General features: G+C 39.2%; 1 protein-coding gene across 5 annotated transcripts in view; it reads left to right on the forward strand.

Moving 5' to 3' along the window:
- The window catches only part of FNIP2 (folliculin interacting protein 2), a 51645-nt gene that overhangs the window by 1456 nt on the left and 35143 nt on the right, over positions 1-15046 (forward strand). Inside the window, exon 1 of one of the 5 annotated variants that reach the window (XM_074589756.1) lies at positions 13603-14356. The exons of 2 other annotated variants lie outside the window; for them this stretch is intronic. In XM_074589756.1, coding sequence (XP_074445857.1) covers positions 14172-14356 — 185 coding nt within the window. In that variant the 5' untranslated portion in view covers positions 13603-14171. Of the gene's footprint in view, positions 1-13602; positions 14357-15046 lie in introns of those variants that run through there. 2 more of the 5 variants (XM_074589757.1, XM_074589754.1) reach the window with 2 other exon arrangements.

Below are 15046 nucleotides of genomic sequence, written 5' to 3' on the forward strand. Positions count from 1 at the left end.
GTTATTGTATTCGTCAAGAGTCTCCATGAAGGCAGATTCCTTGCACAATGTGTCCCCTATTAAAATCAGTGAGACTGTTCCATCTGGAGTATTTTGCGAGATTAGGGCTTGTATTTGTTTTCCTCTTCTTCCTATTCCTTAGGTAAGATATTCCACACTCAGTTTTCAGTTTGAATAACACGTAAATGATGTGACACTTCAGACAAAAATTGTTATCATTAAAACACTATTGTAGGCATCCGTTGCTCTTTTTATCCCCTACTTTCCCCCTAGTCTCTTGCTATATGATTAGGTTTTGGCAAACTTAAGGTTAATAGGGTTATTTGAAGCATTTTGCATGTGGATTTTTTTTTTGCCTGTTAATAGTGCATTAAGCTTCTTTCTTATGACTTCTAAATATGCTGCAGTGTTTTTTCTTTCTTTCTAGTGATCTGTTGATGACTTGCAGGAGCATACTTACTGGGTTTTAGAAGCTCTACTACAACACTTTTAATATACTTTCTGTTGGACAGTAATCTCAGTTTGAATGGAGATAAGTGATTGGACCTAAGTAAAAGTGAAGGCTTAATCCTTTGCTAGCTTCTGTGTTAAGCATATGCTGCTGGCCACTCACTGTTAGAGGCAAAGTGTCAGGATCATTTTCTGTTCTAATGGCAAGCCTATATTTTTAAGGATTTTAGTTATTTTTATTCCCTCTTCATGTGTTGGTTAGTGAGGTCCCTCCGTATTCAGTAGGTCTTGCTGCGTACAGCTTTCTTAAGCAGCCCTGTCAGACCAGTCATAGTTCATATGCTTGGATGTTGAATTGTTATGAATGTTTGGAAGCCTAAGTGTCTTAACACACCCTCCTTACCCAGAACAATAGCAGAATTAAAAGAAATTTCTTTAGTAGATAATACCTCCTCAAATTAACTTAATTTGACAACTTTTTTCAAGCATGTTGTTAGGAATCTTTGCATTCCCTAGTCTTCCCAGGAGCACCAGGAAAAGCTCTGTTGCAGAGGGCCATCAACTAGGCTTGAGACTTGCCTGTAACAAGTACTGTGCGTGCTTGTTCTGTTGCCCCCTTTCCTTTAATAGGAGCTAAATCTTGACTAAATGTTGGTGCTGCTTCCTCTCCTGGGTTCTGAAGAAAACAGCAAGCTACAAGGTCCATGCTGCTTACCGGGATGAGCTGGCACAGCCTCAAAGAGAAAGAGAGGCATGGTGCCTGTAGCTGAATGTGGAGCCACAGGAAATAGTTTCTTGGATGCATGAGTGTCAACATCTTAATTGGGATCAGGAGTGCTCTTTTAAAGAAAACCTCTCAATTGTCTCCACTTACTGCACTTTGGCTTACATAGCCAAGTGGCTTCCGTGTGTAAACTGGATTCCTGTTGTATTGAATGAAATTAGAAAGTGTGCTCCAACCACTAATGGGCATTCAGTCTCTGGGACCAGACTACAGCTGGTCAAAAGTAAAACCCCAGAACACGTATAGTGTGGGTGTCAGGTCCTTAGCACCAATTAATTCACTCTGTGGATCTAGTCCTGTTGGGCTGCACTACATGTTCATGTAAACACAACCCTTACTTGCTGGGTGAGGAGAAAGTAAATATGAGGTATAGATGTTAATATAGAGCTATTAGGGTAGTAGGACTTTCTACTGCCCTGCACCTCCCTTCAAAATAATGGAAGTATGAAGTGGTAGAAGGGTAGTAGTTAGAATTGTAGAATATCTTAATTCTTTTTTTTAAAAGAGAAATTATAAACCAGCTGGAGAACAGATGGGTATTGGTGATATAATATTGTATTTCTTCTGAGCAGTTTTGTACACAGATCTTCAGCTTCTGGTTTCTATTACTGCCGCTTTTTGCTTCCCTTAACTGAAAATATCTATATGTGTGTTTGTGTGTGCATGTGTATAGTGCATACAGAAAAATATATGTATATACACACACTCTCATACCTTTCAACAGACACTGGAGTGACTATAGTTCAACATATTTCTCTTTAGCCTCTAGCACTCTGAGGAAATCCTAATTACCTTGTGTGCGAGAAATGTATATTCATGTGGCTAAATTCCCCTAATGTTTCTTATTCTCTTATCAAATGTTACTTCCCTTACAGATTGATTTAGAGTATTTACAGATTTTTGGAGTGTTACCAGGGCCATGTGCTCAGCAGAATGGTGGCTATTACAGTAAAACAAAGCATCCTACTCCCCATGAATTTTAAATTTTGGGGATTAAGTAGAGTGTTTTATAAGCACATAGTATCTGAAGACTAGAATGTCTCAAGTGCTAAACATATTTGAGTAAGGTTTGTGGGATGGCTTTAAGGAAATGGGTATGGGTTACAGATAGTTTGATTGTAGTTAATTTTATAGCAGTTCCTCTATAATTGTTTTTACCTGATTTTAGAATAAGATTTCACATCAGTTTTTTTTCTGTACTTTTCAACATGAAAGATTGACGTTATCCTTAAACTGAGGGCTAAGGTTTCACACTAGTTTCAGTCTCTGTTATGTTTTTTTTTTTCAATGAAGTACCTATACCAGGGATGTAAGAACAAAAAGAAATGCCATGGAATTTTTGGAAGACTGTTCTTTCACTGCTGAATGTGTAATGTCTGCTTTGTAACCTCTGATCAAATTTCTTTGATATTGGTATGTTTAGTGAAGGAATGTTGTAAAATGGAATAATTTCATTTTATGTGGATTCTATTTATAAAAAAAAATATTATTTTGGATGTGTCTGAAACTTGCAAATGGGCTGTTTCTTCAGCTTGAAGTATCAGCTGCTCCTTCTGGTGTCTATAATGGAGCGGATGTCATGTTGTAACTGCAGGATATCTAGCTGGTAACAGTTTGTTAGCTTTGGTATATGAGATCATTTGTTTGGCAGCTGATACTAGTAATTCCTCTGGTCATAGCGCTGAAACGCTTGGTGAGATCCTACTTGCTAAGCATTATTTCACAGCATTTATTACCAGCCTGGCAATGTTCCACCTTCTGAATAAGGAAAGAAAGTGGTGGTGAGCTTTGAGCCTGCTTGCATGTCAGTTTGTTATATCTTTGTTAAAATGAAACACACCTCAGTAAATTCTTGTAGCCTAATTGGGTTTTTCTTGAGCTTCTTGCAGCTTTGTAGACATCCACACAGCAGTAATGCTACTGAGGAGCCATGTACATCTTTACATGTGGAAATGTAATTAAACATCTGGTTGTAAACCCTTTGAAAAGCATTTGAAAGAAAATCACTATTTTATATGCTGTAGGAAGGGCAATGCAGCCCAGGGCCAGATCTGAGCATGGGGGAAGAGAAGGTTAAACAGCAAGCCTAAGCCACCTACCTCTTCACTGACAGCTGAAGGTGAGCCTTAAGGTGTAGTATTATACCTCTGCTCTGTCATTAGCCTTTCCTCACTAATGAAAGCTAAAGAGCAAGTTCTGCAGAAAGAGATTTATTACAGTCTCACTCAAGAAAACAGCTTAGGAAATGATTGAAAGTATGGTCTTTTGACATGGAAACCACGCTTCCAGCCTGGGGCCGTTTTGAAGGAAAACAAACCAACCCCAAGTCCTCCAGCTTCTGAGCTTTGCAGGAATCAAGGTTGTTCTCCTCTTAAGTTGTTTGGATTTCCCCTCCCCTACACACTTCTGTCACTGAACAACCTCTTGGTTTCCTCTAGCTTTGCTCTGACACTAGCTCTTTCCCCCTGGCCCCTGATGGCTAAAAAACTGGGTGGAAATGCATAAACTACTGATGTTCTGAGACACATGGATGTACCTTGGGTATTTAATTTAAGTCCATGGAAAAAAATGCATTCTTGCCTGACTGATGACACTGGTTTTGCCACTGGGTTATCTTATTTCTGACTTACAAGTGACTTATCCATGTGGCATAATCAGCTAGTAGTGTGTTTTCTACGTGCCTGACTCTTGAATTGATGCAAAATTGGATAGTAGGTGCTTTATTCTTTAGTCTTGGGGTGTTTTTACTGCTTATGTGTCCAAAACTGGGTAGGTGAGTACTCTGCCACATAGTACACTGAGTAGAAAGCGATTTGGGGAATAGTAGCAACAGAAAGTCTCTGAGATACTTCCCCTTGTTGGTAGCACAACTTGAAGTAGAACACACTACAATCTAAAGCAATGATGCTAATGCTGTAAGGGACATAGGTGTCTGTCTGTGTAAACAGATTTATGTGAGCAAGAAAACAGGGCTGCTTGGGGCTGAAAAATGTGGACATGCATTCATAAAAGCTGAATTTTTAGAGAAACTTTTTAAAAGCTGATGCAGAACTTTATTGCCTGTAGAGGCTGGCTTCGTGTAAACTTCGTTAACTTTTCTTATGTAAACTTAGTTGAAGTAGCAGAATACCTTTATTAAACTTTAGAGGACAGGAAGATGGAAGAGGTTTGACAAAAATGTTGTAATCATTAGTCATCACGTCATCCCACTTTGACATTGTGGGATGTAGGTGTTCCAGTGCATGGTAGTGGCCTTTTGTGGTAGCTTTGGTCTGAACAGTGAGTAACAGCAGACCAAAATCCCAGAGAGAATAGTTGTGACAAAACAGCTGGTGTCAGAGGGGCCAGAAAATGGAGTAATTGTTTTCATAAAAGCAATTTATTTCTTATTCTGGCATTTCAGTAATATTGAAGCTGCTGAGGACTTCTTTTGCAAAGAGAATTCTTTGGATTAATACTGACTATATGTGCTACAAACCTTGGTAACATACTTGTTCCTTTAGGTATTCCTTCAGACACTAACAATCACGTGCTTTCATCTGTAACCTACTTTGCACCTTACTGACATTCAAGGGTGGCTTCTGAAGAGAAGACTCAGTTTGAGAGGTGTGTGTTGTGTTTTATATTTGTCAACAGTTCTTTCTACTAAGTACACCCTTGATTAAGAGCATGCTGTCATTGTGCATGCTGCTTAGGCAAAGTGTTACAAGAACAATGTTCTCATGCTATCCTAATTATCAGTATTTGCTATGTGAGGGTTTCCATGGGTACACTTGTTAGGCAAAAGATGAGGAATGCAATTTTGTAGGACGGTGGTTAACAGGCTTGCTAGAGAGAATAAGCAAGAAAAGGAGGACTTTGAATTGGGTGCTTGTGCGAAGACAGCAAACGTGTCTGCACCTTTGCATGTACTTCCTGCGATAGCGTCAGATGCTGCTGATCTGACTAACAGGCTTGGACGTGGTTCTGCAACTTTGCCTGCCGTGAATCATCTCCTCTGACTTTGCTCTGCCTCCACTTCTTAATCTACAGCTTCTTCTCCATTCTGCTTTCCTCTTTATCTTAACAGTGCTTGCTGCCTTTCTTGCCATTTACCCTATTTCTATGAGTTTGTCACTTGGATACTGTAGCAATGTCCTGTTTTTATATACAAGACTGAGGTCACAAGACAAACTTCGGCTCAGACTGCAAGGCAAAGCATTCTTCTGAGGCACCGAGAGGACTACCTTAGGAGTTTCAGTTAGAGTGCCAGTGCCTTCCCAACTTCCTTTAGGGCAAGTTCAGGTGCTTTTACATGACCAACAGCCAAAATATCTCTTGTTTTGCCAGTCAGTATGCTTCCTGGATATAGGTGAGATACTTAGCATTGCACTGATAAATGGGCATGAAGGTTTTACATCACACTTGCTGCTGCTAAAACTGACTCATGATTTTCCTGCCATAGACTGTGCTGAGATGAAATTTGAGCTGTGTATGATGTAATTACTGAATCAGTATGCAGCTTTCTCTGCAGCATGTTCTCACCTCAATGTAATACACTTCAACTTTTCTCCTCTGCGGTGCTCAGTGGAGTTTCACGCATGCTAATGAAATTAGCTGTATTAAGTAAACAGCCTGACAATATTTATTTACTTTTCTAATAAAGGTGCTAACAGGCTGAATTTGGTATTAGCACTTTCAAATTAGAAATCTGAACACTTTACTGTAGTATAGTACTTCATAACGAAATCAGGAAGTTTCTTGCATAATAATTCTTAGCTCTTATTGTCATGAAGTTTACTGACTTTTATGAAATAAAACAGTGGCTTGAATGAACTCAGTGCTCTGGTTTTTTATGTGGAGACTTTGCACTGAATTCTGAATCTATATTATCCAATACCTGAAATTGCTCGACTTTTGGTCCTGGATATGTGAATGCATGGCTTCAGGGGTACCAAAAATCTGAGCAGAGTACACCAGATTATGTTTTTGAAGGAAATCCCAGCGAGAATGATCTACAAATGGTTGAATACGTAGTTCTAAGCAAGTTATTCTTAAATTGTTATTCTTTCACTGAATGTGGATCACTTTACACAATTTAATATAATGTTGTACTGTTAAAGCTCTCTGTGGCCTAGAAAAGACAGTTATAGATTTTTTTTTTTTAAAACTACAACTCAAAGAATTAGCTTATATTCAGACAAATTTTGTCTGTCTTCTGTTTTTCTGTGTGGGCACATGAGCTTGTCCCAGCTATTGCTAATCAACTGAGTGCTTGTATCTGTAATCTTTCCTTTCGTGTTTCCACAAAATGACCTAAAATCTTCATGTTAAACACTCTGCTCTAACTTACGCTCTCAAATTTTTAAGACACATCCGACTGTAGGAAAGGTCATGGGCCTTTTGTTTCTGAAGTCCTGGCTTCTTTAACGTGGCTGGATTAAACAAGCTGGGTAGAGACCTGGTAAGCTGCTGGAAAGGAGGGTTGGTGACCTCCAGTGCAGGCACAAGGAAGAAGTGAGTTAGATGCAGAAACCACTTTGCGCAGCTGTACAGCAGCGGGGTTAGTCCCTGTGTGTTAAGGCTCTGGTCTTGGCAAACGGCTGCAGTGGTACAAGATGCTATTGCGTTCTCCCGTGTTGTGCTGAAATTGATGGACGGTAGTGTTGATAGAATAAAGAGTGTTAGAGCCTTCCTCAATCATGTCTGTGTAAAGGTCAATGATATAACCATCTCTTGCAGTAGTTTGTGTTAAGCTGTCAGACTTCGTGCAGAAATGGGTATGGAAGGCTCATATGTTCTAGTCCTCAGCTGTGTTGATAAGGCTGGAATACAGAGCTGGGAATTGGTAACCACTTCAGTTCACTTGGCAGACATGCATCTGAGCTCTTACTTGATCTTGGCTTTTAGCCTGGAGGAAGGTTGCTCTTACATGGTAGACAGCTTCAGGAGTGCCAACCTCTGCCTTACCAACTGTTAAAAGAGTTTCTCAATCACATCAAGTTAAAGAGTTGGAAAAATTAGCCCTCTCTGATTATAAAGATATTTATGACTTCTGGCTGTGGATATATAGTATGCTTACTAAGCGCTAAAATGATATCGCATGTGATTCCCAGTTATGGTGGCACTTAGTAACTGTAAAATGCCTATGTGTAGCTGGACTGGGTAATGGGTCCAGGGGCAGGTATGCAGTGGAGAAGAAAATGAGAATGGAACGCTGTATTTGTAGTGCACATTGATTTCTCAAAACAATCACTCAATGCAAGGAACCTGTGTACACATTGATACTACATCTGCCTGATTTCTTTTTTTTTTTTAAGCAAAGTACACCTGGGTGAAATAGCAAAGATGACTTGAACCTCTGAATTAAACTTCGTTTACTGCTTAAAGAAATAATTGTATGTTTGTATTGAAATGTGGTGTTGGCATGTGAACTGGAAATCTGAAGCAGTGGCTTTTTGTTTGCATTACTGAAGCAGTAAAAGTTGGTGAGAGTATAGACTTTATTAGAGTTGTATCCTTGGGCCCTGTTTTGACTAGAAAAGAAAGTTAGAGTTTTGTTTGTTTTTTAATGAAGTTGTCCTGAATCTGTAATTGTTAAGAAGGCTCCTAATGAGTCTGCTCTGGTAGACTTCATCTCTCAAGAAAGTCTGGTCCATTATAAAGAAAGAACTTTCTTATAGAGTGTTTTACTGGGGAACACTGAAGGAGCTTGACCAATTCTTACCTTCTAATGAGGAGAAATGTTTCAAATTTTTCTAAATAGATAATTGCTCCATAAACTTGCTGACTGAAATTTTAGTTTGTTCCTATCACTGAATCTTCAATGTGTGAAGCATTTTCCTATTGCATGACAAAGTTGCAGCTGGCTCTTTTTCTGTGATTTTTGTCTTTTTGTCCAGATATTTCATGATTGACAGACTGCTACTTGGCAGCCAAATCTTAGCATGTTACTGGGTGTGGTCAACTGTAATTATGTATAAACCTGGCAGTATAAACTTTAAAGTCTAATATAACACCAGTATTTTTTTGAGAAAATATTTAGGATCCCATGTGAGTAGTTAGAGCGGTTGGCCTGCTTTAAGGAGGAGGCTATTTCATAACTTAATGACTATTTATACATTCAAAGTCCTACGCAATTGGTGGTAAACACAACGTAATTCTCTTGCATAGTGTCTTGCAGCAAGGTTAGGTTTGCCCATGCCAGTCAGCTGCAGGACTGTGGTTTGTTTGGTTTTGTGTGTAGTCTTTCTCATTGTGAAGGTATTATGGTATGAGTGATTTAATTACCCTGATCTTCTGCACAGGGTCCTAAGACGTGGCTCCTCCTTCCCTTTCCAGTGAAACTTGAAAATAAACATATGTAAACTGTCAAGATTCAGTGCTAGCTACTGGAAAGCTACCTTCCAGGCTGTCTACAAGAGAGGGTTAAGGAATGTGTTTTGGATGGAATAGGCAAATTATCATAACAACAACAAGAGGAGCAAAACATATTTTTGGCTATAACCAGTGAAAAATGCCGGAGCTGACGTTATATCCGTCCATGTTATCACTTCATTCAATCTAAGTCAGGATTTCCTGGCATTCATCTAGACAGAAGTGATGGACTTTGCTGTTCATGCTATAGCAACTTTTGAGTGATCAAGCATGGCTTCTTGTGTGTGTTCTTTCTCATATCCTTACTAGTTGGGTAAATCAGTAATTTTTTCATAAATATTCAGCATACTTAGTTTTTCATTCCCTTCCTCATTATAGCAGACTAACTTTTTTGTTACGATCTCTATTTTAAAAGAATCAAAAAATCATCTTGCTCTTATAACAGTTTAATATAACCATTTACAGAGGACTCACCGATATTATGTTAGTTGATCAGAAAACCTGGGCTGCTTCAGCTCTCAGCACTGCTGGAGAGCCACATCTAATAACTTTGATTTCATATATTATGAATTTGGGAGGATGCACCTAGAATCAAGTAACTTAAATTTGTTTTTAGTGAAATTACGCTGCTGAATACACACTTCTGGGCTAGTTGAAACTGACCCCTTCTGAAGCAATGTCCCTTGGAAGAAGGGCTTGGGGTCTCTGTGTAGCGCTTGCCTCTAGCTCTGCTTGAGAGCATTCTCTGGTCCCTAAACTTGCTTGGCTGTAAAGTTTGAGAGAGAATGCCATGTCCTCTGAAGTTTTCAAGGTCCACTTGTGAATGTAGTCTTTTTATAGCAGGAGTGGAGGAAATTTGTAAATAAATTGTTTCTGCTTATATGCAGGTGTGTTACTTTAAGTGGTGGTGTTTGTATGTGTTTTAGCAAAAGGAGTATTTTTCAGCTAACTAGAAAAAATCGGGGGGGGGATGTTGAACATCAAACAATCGTATCTCTGTATCAGTTGGCATTAATATGTGTTTACTTATTTCTAACAAATAATATTTTTAGTCATGCTTTTTTATTTTCATATTCTAAAACTACTCCTTTGAACAGGGGCTTGAAAGCTGCATACAGACTTTTTTTATTAAATAAAAAAAATAGGGCTTTAAAGAAGAGGGAGAAGGAACAGGAAAGAGCAGGCAACCAAACCCGTGCCTCAGGATACTGTCCCTGAGGTGTGGCCGTGATGTCTGTGCTGGTCTGCTCATTTACATAGGAGATATTAAGGTTTGAAATCTGTCAGTACTTTCATACAGCGTTGAAATGCAACAAGAGCTGGTACAGTGTTATCAAGTGCCCTATTCTGTCTTGCGTTATTGCTCCAAATTCTCCTTCAGCTGTGCAATGTGTAGCTTTGCCTTCTGTTGAAGAGAAGGTGGGGAAAGGCAGAGGCAGTAAAGCTGGTAGGATAAGAGATTTCTATTCATCTCATTTTCTGTCAGAGTCAGTTCTCGGACGTGCCTTGGCAGGGTCTGTATTTAGTAGCTGTGTTCCTGGACGCTGGCCCAGTCACATGGCGCCGCTGGAACAAGTGACATGGGAATGATGTGTTAGCCAAGAGCCGGGGCTGCGTGCTGGAGGAGGTGGGGTGGCCCAGCCGGCCAGGCAGCCTGTGCCCCGGCCCTCGGGAGAGACACTTGGACCCAGTACCGCTTGCTCCCGGCTGGCTGCTGCCGTTTGGCTCAACCTGTTTCGCTCCAGTGAAAGCTGGAAGTTGGTTACTGGAGGTGCCTTTAAAAAGATAAACAGGGAAAAAAAAAAACAACCCACAGCAAAGCCTAAATAGTGTCAAATTAACAAGTCAACCTTCAGTTCTTTGAAATGACAAAGATTATTACCATGAGACAATTTCTGTAAAATAATTGACTTAATTTAGATCAATAAGCTCTCCTAGCTGTTAGAAGCTATGGGAGTTGGGGGGGAAGTAAGATGGAAGGGGGAAAGTTGATTAAGACTAATCAAGTTTTTCTGTACTGAGGAAAGGACTAGGTGATGGATCGAGGGTGCTAACCTCATTGCGTACTTTGCCTTTCTTTGTATAAAGTCCCAGTTTAACAAAAAGAAACACAGTTTTCTTAATGGCAAAACACAATTAAATACATGCACTTTTTTGTGTAATTGTAAGTCTTGAGCTCTTCTCTTTGCTAATGAGGAATTCCATTGGTGGGGTTAGCAGCCGAGAGCCCTCTGTGCTGTTTATGGTGCTACTTCAAACAAGTTGTTGGGTTTTTTTTGTTTGGTTAGGTCTCTTTTTTCTTTTTTTTTGGCATAATCACTAAAACACTGTATGAAGCCTAGCTCCCAAACTTCTGACTTGTAGATAAGCCAACAGTGAATCCAAACTTATGAAAGTTGGCCAAATTGTGAAACACTGGCTTAATCAGCTGTTCCTGATGTTTGTGGAAATTTATGGTGACTTTAACTTGTATAGATCTACTTGTTAGCCTCTATCAGGTGCGCGTGGGGTTTGTGGTAATTTTTTGTGCATATGTGTGATAGTATTGCTTTCTAGCAACAAAGATGATGAAAAATACATCCAACCTTGCAAAAATCCAGTATATTCTCCTTCCCTCAGCAGAGAATATGTGGAATTGTAACTTTTCAGTGAGCAAATATTTTTCAATGCTGTTTTGCTTTTCATACAGTAACAAATAGAATTATCTTTTTTGAAAAAACTAATCTTTCAGTACAGCGATCCGATACAGAGAGCTTTTATTTTTCTCCACCAGATCTCTTTCCGTAGGAAAATATAGAGTGAGCAAAGTGCTGCAAATAACATGTTCCTTCACTTGTTGCATGACTAATCCGCAATGTATCCCGCCTAACTTGTGTGAAACTAGTAACTATGTATCATGCTTGAACAAGGTGGTTCATCTGAGGTTAATAGTGCTTTACCATATTAGGACTGCTTTAAATCATTGTGGAAGAAGAATGTGGCGTGGCATCAGCACAGCTCTTCCATATCCAACGTTTTAAAAAGAGGGGGAGCAATGTAGGGTAAATACTTCAAATAGGGAGGGAGGAAGAGAACCTGCATCTTCTATATAAGCTATTCAACAGACTAAAAGATGGGAATTCATCATTAAGCCATCCAAAATAGATTCCACTTCACCTTTAAACACGTGTTTGGCACTCATCCTGAATGTCTGGGTCGTAGGCATTTTTTGTGTATCAATTTTGGTAAGTGTATGTTTTTCAAAAACAAATGCTCATTGACACAGCAGGTATGATTCAAACTTTCTGTTTTCCTACACTTCTCTAGCCTGCTTCTAATGGCTGTTTAGAAAATAAAACCTTACGGGGAGCTCTGCAAATATTCTGTTAGATTTGAAAACAATGCTTAAGTTTTAGTGAGCAGCTGTAACATACAGAATTATTCTTAATGAGATAACGCCATCATATATATTTCTTTTTTCTCCCACCCCAAATTTTCTTGCTAAAGTATTACCTTTAGTTGAAATCATTTAGGCAATTGTCTCGCAGTGGAGATGAAGGACCGGAAATGACCTACAAACAGAGCAGGTGACATGCTGTCACACAGCCTAGAAAAAAGAGTCATTAAACTCTGCTTCCCAGAGGATTATATCTGGAGAGCAGGACACTTTCTTCCTTTTTCTGTGTATTATCTATTTCTTGGACTTGGGGGGTGGGGTGGGTGGAGTTCCATGTGTGTGTTTGCTTTTTTTTTTGTTCAGGAATGCTTCTGTGGGATTTTTGGTAGTAATTCCCCAGGTGTTTTGGGGTTTATAGTATTCTACAGATGACCTCACCTACAGATGAGGTAGTGTTGTGAAGCACCTCTATTTAGTGAGTTTACAGGAGTTCCTAGTTCTGGACTCTGATGTGAAACCAATATTGTGGTCATTTAACTGAATGTTTCGGGATTTTGTTTTGGTTTTTGTTTGGGGAAAAGATAGAACAAGTGAAGTCTATCAATGGCTGATCTTACTCTAAGTGTAGGAACGTGGCCATCAGTTGCTTGTTTCATTTGCACTTCAAAGGTGACTAGGGACACTGATGTTTGAAGCAGTCCTGCTCAATGAGGTGAGGGCTAGGAGTCATCCTCTCCTAGATTGTTTGGGTAACTTGAGAACAGGCCAAAGCTTTTCACTTGTTTCCCTCACTTGGGAGGAGGAGTGATTGTGATCTAGTACTTGTCATTTCTCTGGGAATCGAAATTGAGGTGTTTTTTTTTTATTGCTGTAGGCTTCCCTCTGCAGCTAAGTTGTTCAGCCTAACCTTGCTCTAGTTTTCTGCTTGACTTTTGTCCAGTGTTTAGAGGTTGGGGTTTACTGAGATTACAAAATCCTTGTAAGAAGGGTGCTGTGCTGTTTAGCCGGTAGCACGTAGCACTAGGTTTTGAAATCTTACTGTGTTTTCTGACCCTGCTACTGTATTTCTGGGTGAGCATTAGAAAAGTTATTTTCCCTTTTTTAATCTGGAGGAGAAATAACACTATGGTTGTCATCTTATAAAATGTCTAAAACTTTACTGATGGGGGAAGGAAAGCTATGTAAGATCTGAATTATGAGCAGATGTATATGGATAACTTTTTTTTTAAAGCAGCCATGGGGAAGAGGACTTTGTTCTGCAGTGGAATTAGCAGAGTCTGAACAGAAACGTCAGGTTCCTTTGTTCCGTTTAAAACATTAACTTTTCTTGATCATAAGTACTTTATTAAATTGTTTTAATAGGCACATGACTGTAAGTTCTCATCAACCAACTTGATGTCTGTGACAAACGTTTTTGGTGGTTGTTTTCCCTTCTTTTTTAAAAAAGCTTTTCAAATTGTAGTATCAGATTCTTGGCCAAGTGTACTGTTTGTCCTTAAAAGTAAAAGCATTACAGTGCAGAATATCTGGTGTGTTTCTTGGTGTTGGTCACTTTTTTAAACTGATAACCATATGGCAATGATGACAGATTCTTATTTGCTTCTAAGCTATATGAGGTTGCTAGGGGTTGTCAGATGACACTTGCTCACATGAGAGCCATTAACAGGGTGTTGTAGCCAGTGTTAGAACAACCTTGCAACTAAGGGCGAGTCACTGCAAAAGCAACTATGCTTTTTTTTTTTTAAGAGGCCATATGGTTCAGTCTTGTGACTACATAATTGCCAGCTACCTAATCACATACCAGGAAGCAAACATAGTTAAAGTCAATATTGGCTGTTGTATCTGCTACAGCTTTGTGCCAGCCTCGGTAGGAAAAACTCTAACAGCAGCAAGAGCAAGTCTACGATGGCTTCTGAAACTTGGAAGTCATGTCTGCTCCTCTGTTTGGAATAATTGCAGCAGTACATTAGCTACAGCTGTCTTTCTGCATTAATGGCTTATAGAATATATGAAGATCTGTTTGCCTTTTTTCCCCCTAACAGGAAATTCGGCAGACCATATTCCTGTCTAGGAAAGAAAGCTGATGGTAAATTACCATCGTTAATGGTTGATCTATAGTAAAGAAATCCGCTTGAGGCTGTATCTCTTCAGCGGGTATTTGGTTTCTTTGAGGGAGCTTTACAGGAGGATTTGTAGCAGAAGAAAATGTGTGGGGGTACACCAAAAGCTGTAAATGGTACAGGGGGACAAGTTGAAAGAGCAAGGAACAACAGCGATGTGCCACTTGGAAATAATCTCTCTTGTACCAAATTGGATGAAAGGATTAGAAAACCTTTGAGAGACCAAAGTGTCAGCTGTGTGAGCAAAGTGACTAGACTGCTGCAAAACAGGTATGCGTGAAACTTTTTTGATATATATGATTTCTTGACAGAGAATGACATCTTTAGTTGATATTAGATTTATAATCATGTGCCTGAAAGGCTATTTTGTAAATAATTTGAAAAGTTCTATTAGAAGCTTATTCTTGCTGATGATGGTAACTGATACTTCAGAAAGTCGTCTTTGTTGTCTGAAAATGAATCTACATTCTTGACTCTGATGTGTAAGATTTATGTGTATGCAAACTGAGGCACGAAGGATAATTGCTTTTCTTCTCGGTTAAGTAATCTTACCTTCTCTTTCTAGTTTTCTAATTAGTTCCCCTCTTATTTTTTTGCCACCTCCTGTGTTAGTGGGTCAAGTAGTAACAGTGTGCAGAGCAGACAGGAGAGAATAATGTAAGTGGAGGAAGAATGCAGGAAGGAACCCTCTGCTTTACTTGTAAATGACCTCTAGATCAAGCATTACATCAAAGTAATATGGAATATGAATAGTGTTTCTTTGACTTCTTTGTGGTGTCTTTTTCAGATGTGTGCCAGCCTGTCTCCAATGTCTGAGTCTCTACTGCTATGTAACTGTTGAAAATAGGTTCAGGGCAGCTTTTTCCAAACTGTAATGCTCAAGAGTGTTATAGCAAATAGTCTACATTCAGGATTGCTGATCTAAGAAGCAGAAAAATATAGATATATAGGTATATAGAT

Source organism: Larus michahellis, chromosome 5 (assembly GCF_964199755.1).
Source record: "Larus michahellis chromosome 5, bLarMic1.1, whole genome shotgun sequence".
NCBI lineage: Eukaryota > Metazoa > Chordata > Aves > Charadriiformes > Laridae > Larus > Larus michahellis.